The sequence below is a fragment of the Peromyscus leucopus genome, unplaced genomic scaffold (genome assembly GCF_004664715.2).
Source record: "Peromyscus leucopus breed LL Stock unplaced genomic scaffold, UCI_PerLeu_2.1 scaffold_777, whole genome shotgun sequence".
In the NCBI taxonomy this organism is placed as follows: domain Eukaryota; kingdom Metazoa; phylum Chordata; class Mammalia; order Rodentia; family Cricetidae; genus Peromyscus; species Peromyscus leucopus.
The window spans coordinates 1-9,140 of NW_023505703.1; the positions used below are offsets into that span (position 1 = coordinate 1).

The following is a 9,140-nucleotide window of genomic DNA, read 5'->3' on the forward strand; positions in this document are numbered from 1 at the left end:
GTCTGCATGCACATTCTTCCTGAAACCTCAAGGGGGGTGTCAGGGGGGAGTGGAGTTTACACAAAGGTCACAGTGGTCCTTCCTGGAACACCTGCAACTATCCCAGTCACAGTTGAGCACATCTCTCTCTCTTTATTTATTTTTTTTTATTTTTCAAGACAGGGTTTCTCTGCGCCTTTCCTGGAACTCACTTGGTAGTCCAGGCTGGCCTCTAACTCACAGAGATCCGCCTGGCCTGGCGAGTGCTGGGATTAAAGTCGTGGGCCACTCCTGCCCGGGCGAGCACATCTCTTAACAGAAATCTTTTAACATTGTTACATTTTGGCAGGGGTGATTGAGTAGTGGCTGAGTCAGGTTGCCCTTGGAACTAGATTTTAGTTTCTCATTTCCTGGGGCTTGAAGTTTCTCTTTTCTGAGGCTTGGGGGTGTGAGCCTGAAGGGCTAGGGTCTTTCATAAACAAGGCATTTTTTTATACCACCATTCCTGAGTCTTGGGGAACACTGCAGAAGAATGTTAAGTGCTGGCACACAGGGAGAAAGGCTGCAGAATGCCATCTTCTGGGCGGGCATGACAAAACTGTTGCCGTAATGAACTTACAGCAGCTGTGGTTACCTGTACTGGGCCTGCATGAGACCAGTGTTGAATGGGGAGGGGGATCATGGCCCTGCCCGTCCCTCTGAACTATTGGCTATCAATAGGTTCAGGGAAAGGAGGATCCATTGTCTTCAATTGCACAGCCAGTGCTTAGCCCACCAGGCTCCCATGGATAGTTCCAAGTGTATGGTCATACAAATGGCCTTGTGTAAATTTGGTGGGTCACAAAACAGACATACACCTGGAAAGGGATAAGACGAGAAGGGGAGTTGACAGGGGTGTGGTTGAGAATTATTTGAACACAGGGCACACATGTATGAAATGGACAGCTCTACTACTAAACAATAGAGAGAATGGGTACAGAACAGGAATACAAAGAAAGAAGCCTATTGATAAGACTGGGGAGTGATCATGACGAAGGACAGAGAGGCTGTGGCTGGTACCTCAAGGGCATCCTTGCCTTCATATGAACTCAGAGGCTGGATTTGGTTGTGATACATTAAATTCCCACTGTCAAGGTATTCTGCTTGAGAATTCTGGGAGAAAAGGGCAACTGTTCCAGCTGACAGAATCTGTTAGAAAACCACAGTCCCGGACAGTACTCTCTTTATCTACTAGAGACCTTGATGCTAAGCTGCTTATCAAATTTAGGTTGGAGGACAGGAAGAAAGCTATCAGAATCTTCAAGCGGGTCTCTCAACAAAATAGCTTAGTGGATACAGCTACATTTCATTTTGGAGAATTTATCTGAATCTTGGCCTGACTTTGAGTCAACTAAAACCACCCTCCACCACCTTGAGACACCAGCTTGGGGTGTACTAAAAGGGCCTTTTCTATTACTTCCCAAGAAACACCCCACCCCACCCCTGGCCAAGAAACACTTTTCTAATGTCCCAATCTCAGAATCACTGAAGAGTTGCTGTTCGGGAACCAGCAGGTCATCAACAGGACAACTGCTTAATTCCGCTCCAAACAGTTGAGCGATGCACAAAGATGGCTTTGCCCAGGCTCCCAGGTAGGGGTCCTCGAGGCAGCATGCTGTTTCAATCTATGTCGAATCTCCAGGGAAGCAGAAGGGTGCAGGTGCAACTCAACATTCCCCGCCCTGTACTGCCTCTAATGCAAACATTACCACCTCGATTTGTCTCCGTTCTTGTTGAGACAACCATCAAGGTTGGGGAAAATTTGCCTAGACCTTGTGTTACACCAGCAAAGGAGATTTATAAAAAGGATGCCAGTCAGGTAAGGTAACACACCTGTATTCTCAGTGCTTAGGAGGCTACAGGAGGAAGATCTCACGTTCAGGGCAGCCTAACCTCAGGCAGACTCCGCTTCAAAAAAAATTCCAGCCGAAACAACAAACTAACAAAGCATTGTCAGGTGCAGGCAAAACACTAATACATGTAAAACATAAATACATCTTTATTATTATTATTTTGGGACAGGGTTTCCCTGTATAGTCCTGGTTGTCCAGGATATCTCTGTAGACCAGGCTGGCCTTCAACTCAGAGATCCTCCTGCCTCTGCCTCCTAGTGCTGGGATTAAAGGTGTGTACCACCACCACCACCACCACCACCACCACCACCACCACCACCACCACCACCACATCCAGCTAATAAATCTTTAAAATGAGATAACTCATTTCATATGAAGCTTGTAAGTCACCCTGGAAAGTGCAGGGGTCAGCCTGTATGATAGCTAGCAAGGTAATTCATCTAAGTGACCTTTAAGCTTTGCCCATCTACGGGCAACACAACTTTGTTTTGCCATTTGGCAAAGCTCTGAACCAGTGAAACTTACTGTTCGTATTTTCAGACGGTTTTTTTTTTTTTTTTTTTTTTTTTTTTTTTTTTTTTTTTTTCTCTTTTCCCGGAGACAGGGTTTCTCTCTGTACCTTTGGAGCCTGTCCTGGATCTCACTCTGCAGACTAGGCTGGCCTTGAACTCAGAGATCCTCCTGTCTCTGCTTCAAGTGCTGGGATTAAAGATGTTTGTCACCACTACCCAGCTATTCAGACAGGGTCTTATGTAGTCCAGTCTGGCCTCAAATTCACTATGTAGCCAAGGATGACCTTGAACTTCTGATTCTCTGGTCTCCACTTCCCAAGTACTGGGATCACAAGAATACACCGCCATGCCTGGAATGCTAGGTATCAAAACCAGGGCTTCGCACATGCTGAACATTCTTACCAACTGAGCTACAGCCCCAGGCCTGTTGAAATTTTCTTAAAAGTGTCGCATAGATTTCAAGTTTCGGGACACAATTTCTCCCCGCTGTTACTACTTTTGAGACAGGGCATCACTGTGTAGCTCAGGCTGACGTAGAACTCAAAATCCTCCATGTCCCACCACATCCAACTGTCACTACCAAGTCCTAACATAACAAGAAACCAGCCCTAGACAACACACAAGTAACAGGGTTCACTTTCTATTTAGGGGTGAGGCTGGGTTGGGCCTGTATGTGATACATATTGATAGAGTCCTCTATATAAACAGTTTAGCCTCCCAGCCCAGCATTTTCTACATTACACCTCAAACAATACATGATCTAGTCTGACAAGCTTCCCTCCTCAAGCTGTAGACCTATCTAAAATGAAATGTTAAAAATACTAACTCGATGTTCAAATGTCTGTATAGATACTTACTGAATATGAACCCAGTGTGGATTTCTGGAGAACAGGAAACGAAAAAAGTTAATTACTGAGAATCTTATTGTGCATGTCATAGCGTGTGTGGAGGTCAGAGGACAATATGCTCAGTCAGTTCTCTCCTTCAGTTATGTGGATCCTCAGGACTGAACTCAGGTCACGAGTCTTGAGGAAGGCAGGCAGCTGCCTTTTACCGGAGCCATCTGCTCAGCCCAGAATAGGGAATTCCGACTAAAGACTAAGCTACAGCAAAGGTTCCTTGTTTCTGGTTTCATCCGTGTTGCTCTTCAGAGGCGCAAGCCTGGCTCAGTTAACTTCACCTGCAAAATGTCAGTTGGAATGCAAACCTCTTAAAATCTCCCCAATCGCCAGCATATTGAGATGTCAATAATGTGATTTAAAAAAAAATCACGTTATTTAATTAATTTATTTTTGTTTAATCATATAAACAAATCTCTAGCAATTGAAGTCAGCCCATTTAAAAAACTGAATGGCATCACCAATCATTATGCTTTGATCCCCTGCCAGTGTGTATTTCCTACAATGATGCGCTGTATGCTGTTGACAGACAGGGAGATTGTCAACCAGAACACTTATTCTTTGAGGACATGCGTATGGTAAACCTAAGTTTCCTGGGAGTAGGATAGCTTAGGATATGCCTAGTTTTTCAAACACACTAAATTCCCAACCAGAATAATCTAGAATCCAATTATTCAGTCTAAAGGTGACACTCTGTCCTTTATTAAACAAATGTATATAGCCAAAGGCCAGTGTGTATCTCAATAGTACGCTGGAGATTCATCAGGGAACAGGAGCTCCCGGTGTGTTTGCATGCCTGAGTACACCTGCATGATCTATGTGGCTCTCATTCAGCGCCCAGCAACATCTGTGGCTTTTAAAATGTTCTAACAAAAGGAAGCTCAAATAGGTATCACTAGAAATGAATAGGTTTTTAGCTTACTTCTGAGTTTGACCAATAGGAAGTAGTCTAAGACTATGTAGCTGTGGAAAGCTAGTCTTTGTGGAGGCTTTTCCCCCTAGACAGCCAATGTGCACTCTGACACGTCCTCTACAGTTACAGCAATCTCCAATGGTTAAGTGAATGAACAGAACAGAATGCCTGTAAAAGAAGTGCACCAGAAGACAAAAGGTGCATCTCTACCCACCTAACACACCAACTTAAAACAGGTGAAGCATGGTCAAATCAGAAGCAAGCAGGAGATTTAAACAAAGGAAATATCAGTGTTCAGAAAGGCATTAGAATTTGCGTGCATAAACTCTCCATTTACAGAAGACAAGTGCTTACCCTGGCTGGTTCGAGTTCTAGGTCCATGCATAAAGACAACAGCCAGCCTGGCGGTGGTGGCGCACGCCTTTGATCCCAGCACTTGGGAGGCAGAGCCAGGCGAATCTCTGTGAGTTGGAGGCCAGCCTGGTCTACAGAGAGAGATCCAGGACACCAAAACTACACAGAGAAAACCCTGTCTTGTCTTGAAAAAACAAAAAAAAAAAAAACAAAAAAAAAAAAAACCACCAAAACAAAGCAGCCACTAGCTACTGTGGCTACAGAAATTTAGTTTAATAAAAACTCAGTTCTGCAGTCATCCTATGTAAACTTCATGGGTTTAACAGTCACGTGTGGAAAATGGACACATATGTCTAAAAGACCCATCCTTACAGATTCTGTTGGGCGGAGTCTTTCTAAATATTCAGAATACAGGTGGCCCTGGAAGAAACTCATCTGACTTTCCTTTATACCACTAACTAGCCACCTACAATAAACTAAGAACAAGCAGATGAGTTAAGAGTGCTAGCTTTTTGTCCCATTTTCCTTATTTCTCAGAACCGTACCCTTCACAGCTAAGACTGTCTCCTTTCTGCATTACTCACAGGCTTTACCTTCTGCATCATTAGATATTTTACTTGAGTCTAGCTAGCCTTAGAGCACAGAGGTACCATCTGTGCAGCATAGGCCTTAAGATGATGAACTAGCTACAGAAATAAATTCAATCATAGTTAATGACTAATCAATAGGGATGCTTTACTCACGATCTCACAAAAAAATGTACACCCTGAGGTAACCAGCACGTCAGGTAATAACTCAGTCATCAGAACTTCTTCATTTCTAGGTTCAAAGATAAAGTATCTGAATTTATAAACTGTAAGACTAACACACTACCTGTTATACTGATGAGTCCTTTGAATTTATGAGGGCCTCATATAACATATTAAGCCAAATGTTTATAGTCATCTTAATGGCTCATTTTTTCTATTATTCCAGGATTCAAGAAAAAGAAAACTCCAGGACTTTCTTTGCACACAGGTTAAAAGTGTCCTCTGGGGATGGAGAATGGCTCAGAGGTTAAGAGCACCGGAATGATCTTCCAGAGGTCCTGAGTTCAATTCCCAGCACCCACATGGTGTTCACAACCATCTGTAATGAGATCTGGTGCCCTCTTCTGTGTACATAATAAATAAATCTTTAAAAAAAAGTGTCCTGCTGAAGGCTGTTACTAAAACTTAACAGTCACAAGCCCTGTGTCACAGAGGCTCACCCTTTGAATGACTCAGTGGTTAGGAGCACTGGCTGCTCTCCCAGAGACCCAGCTTGGATTCCTAGCACCCATACTGCAGATCCCTTCTGTAACCAGTTCCAGGGATCCAGCACCTTCATCTGGCCCTAGGGGTACTGCATATGTGTAGATCACAGACATATATGCAGACAAAACATCCATGCACATAAAATAAATCCTACAAAAAACAGCTCTATCAGCTTAAAATTCCAAATTTGTTCCAGAGACTGCTTTCAATTTCTTCTATGAAATAAAATTTGTCACAAAGTGCTTTGTCAGATTTTAGAGGCCTACTTATCCTCTCCACTTTTGAAATCATTAACGAGGTCCTTTTCCCAGCCTTTTCACTCTCCAAAAGACACCACTATCACCTTATTTCCTAGCATTTTCTATAAAATTTAGGACACTCAGCATGTGCATGACGATTCCACCTTATACATCACTTTCTGGCCAAAGAATGTGAGTGTTACTCTAGTTCGAGTTGTCCAGAGGCCAAGGTTACACCATCCAGTACGTCCACTAGGCCACAGCTTTACATTAGGGAATGTTTAAACAGCTAAAAACTTTGTCAACACTCATTTAACAAAGCAGAATCGAGCCGGTGGGTGATGGCACAAGCCTTTAGCAGAGGCAGGCAGATCTCTGTGAGTTCGAGGCCAGCCTGGGCTACAGAGTGAGTTCAGGACAGGCTCAAAAGCTACACAGAGAAACCCTGCTCAATAGAATAAAATAAAAAAGCAGAATCAAAAGGTCACCATCCATGGTTGTTTTAAATTTCTTCTTACTGTTGGAAACTTACAAACTATCTCTTTAATCTTCCCATCTAATAAGTTGGCAGAGAGTGCCACTACCAATCGCACATATACACAAGTTCCAGTCCTGTGTTTCTGAATGGGTGTTTAAGGACAATTCTGAACTACACCTTTGTCTTAGATAATAAAGAATTAGAAAGTAAGGTCTAAGTTGCTGGTTTCTAAAAGTATTTTAAGTTAATAGATCACCTATAAAGAAGTGCTAAATACTCTTTATTCGATATTATACATAGGTCACAGTAAGTGCCTTTCAATGGTGAAAGGCAGCATCCTTTGACAGGGAATTCTAATTAAAATGACATCATCAAGTCAAGAATAGACAGTTGCTTCCTGGCGTTCCATTGCCTGTAACAGGCCAGTGAATACAAACTGAAACACAGGTGAGTCTTCTTGTTTCTGAGAGTGACAGAATTCTCCCAGTGTTTAAACATATCCATATTCCCCATTATATAAATTTAAATATAAAACCATTCAATAGGTTTGAGGTGACACCCCATCTTTGTGGAAAGTATAACTTTAGTAAGTCCAATCCGATCTTGAGAAAGGGAGCCGTGATAGTGACTGGAATTGTTATTTTTTAAAAAAGATCATATCCACTTTACTATAAGTCATTTTTACTTAAATCAGGACCATCCCAACAAAAACATTGTTAGCCATTCATGATCTGAATTTTGATGTATGAATTAAATTATGGTACACATTAGAAGCCATGAGACATTTGTTTTGTAATAAATAAGGCAGTGGAATTACTCATTAGTAGCCTTTTTAAGATAAGCTATTAGGTCTGCCCTTTCTCCCTTCTTCTTAATTCCAGCGAAGATCATTTTTGTTCCAGGGATGTACTTTTTGGGATTCTCCAAATACTCCATCAGGGTATCCTCTCCCCAGGTGATGCCTAAACAGAAAAGGATGCAGTGGTTAAGTGTCTTACACTCCTGATAAGTCTGCCATTGGTTACACCCATGCAATCTACGCTGGGATTTAACAGTCCACACTTACCTTTGTTCTTGTTGGCATCTGTGTACGAGAATCCAGCGGCCTGACCAGTCTTCCTCCCAAACAGACCATTGAGGTTTGGTCCAGTCTTATGCTTGCCTCCCTTTTCCACAGTGTGGCACTGGGCACACTTCTGAACAAAAATCTTCTTGCCTTTCTCAACATCACCCATTTTTTTCTAAAAATGAAAAGACCCAACAGTTCAAATAACTTGCTCACGAAACACATACAACAGATCCTAATGACCATCAGAATCACCTAACTACCCACCATCCCATTGCTATTCTTACGTCCTTAACATCAGGCCGGATGCTACCTTAACTCAGTCCACTTGCAATACTCTCCAACAGCGAGCACACTAATTAGGAGGGACCCCCCCCTTTATCTTCATGATAGGCTCGTGCCCAGTGAAGGAAGTGGAACTCAACTCAGAAGAAGGCAAGGTCAAAAAGTCACAAATATGAAAATGGACTACAATTCCATTAAGCCAAAACCACTGCAATTCTAACGTTTTTGGAATGCTTAATTGCTGCCTGTGCGGCCAATTAAGGACACTTCCAAAGATAAGACAAAACACAGCAATGGGGAGGGGGGCGTCCTAAGTGCTTTCACCAGCGCTGGTCTCATTTGGAGGTTAAGTCACTCTCCCTTGCATTAGGTCTACACCGGAAAGCAAGGGAGGGCTGGAGCAGGAGCCTTCGGCTTCTCGCGTCCCCAGATCCCCGGGGTGACCACGAGGTCACCCATCCCAAGCCGGTCTCAAGGAGAATGAAGAAACCCACCCTTCCGGATGCCTGATCAGGAGAAGAACCGACCAGGTCCTGAGAAGCAGCAGCCTCTGCCTCTTAAAAAGGGCGGTGGGCGAGTCGCCTCTAGAACTCCGGGCCCCGGCCCTGCGCCCACGCCACCTCCAGCCCTGCCGCAGCCCTGCACGCCCACTAAGTCAGGCCGGCTCTGGTTTCTCGCGCCCTTCCCGCCCCGTGTCCCCGTTACGCGCTCACCGCTCCCGGGTGACCGACACCTCGATCGCTACGACCCGAAGACGGACGTCCCGCTCTCTAGCCAAGGACACGCCGGCCCGCGCCTATGTACCGGTGTCGGTGCAACCGCACTTGTCCTGCCCGCCCGCGGCCCGACGTACGGCAGCGTCGGCTGCTGCGACGTGACGTGGCGCGCCCCATTGGCTGCCGCCTCGGGACCGCGCCAGCGAGGAGCGCGGCGCATGCGGGCCAGCAGGTTAGGGTGTGCCCAGAGGGCGCCCTTCCTCTAAAGGCCTCGTTTGCCGGCACTTACGACAGGCCCTGGGACGTAAGGCGTGGACGTGGGTGATGTCACCCCCGGCTCCCTGAGCTTGCGTGTGTGGGAGGCGGGCCGGCGACTCCCTCGGGATCCAGGGCGGTGCAGCGTGGCTCAGATATCTTATCACTTTGCTCTGAAGACTCCTTCGGCCGCCGCCCGTGGACTGCCGCCCGCCCGGTCCGCTGGCGACCTTGGCGACCTTTACCCAGGCTTGGTC

At 45.1% G+C, this 9,140-nt stretch overlaps 1 protein-coding gene across 1 annotated transcript; it reads right to left on the minus strand.

Annotated features, from left to right (window-relative positions):
* Nucleotides 1–6,818: 6,818 nt before the first annotated feature.
* LOC114709020 (cytochrome c, somatic-like) lies at nucleotides 6,819–7,802 on the minus strand. Its single transcript, XM_028892640.2, has 2 exons — nucleotides 7,628–7,802; nucleotides 6,819–7,523 (listed from the first exon to the last, which is right to left on the minus strand). The coding sequence occupies exons 1-2, from the start codon at nucleotides 7,794–7,796 to the stop codon at nucleotides 7,375–7,377; spliced, it is 318 nt and encodes a 105-aa protein (XP_028748473.1). The 5' UTR covers nucleotides 7,797–7,802; the 3' UTR covers nucleotides 6,819–7,374.
* Nucleotides 7,803–9,140: the final 1,338 nt, after the last annotated feature.

Coding starts and splice junctions, on each gene's coding strand:
- LOC114709020 (XM_028892640.2), bottom strand. CDS start 7,796: ATGGGTGATGTTGAGAAAGGCAAGAAGATTTTTGTTCAGAAGTGTGCC. Junction 7,524..7,627: donor AGATGCCAACAAGAACAAAG/GTAAGTGTGGAC, acceptor TTTTCTGTTTAG/GCATCACCTGGGGAGAGGAT.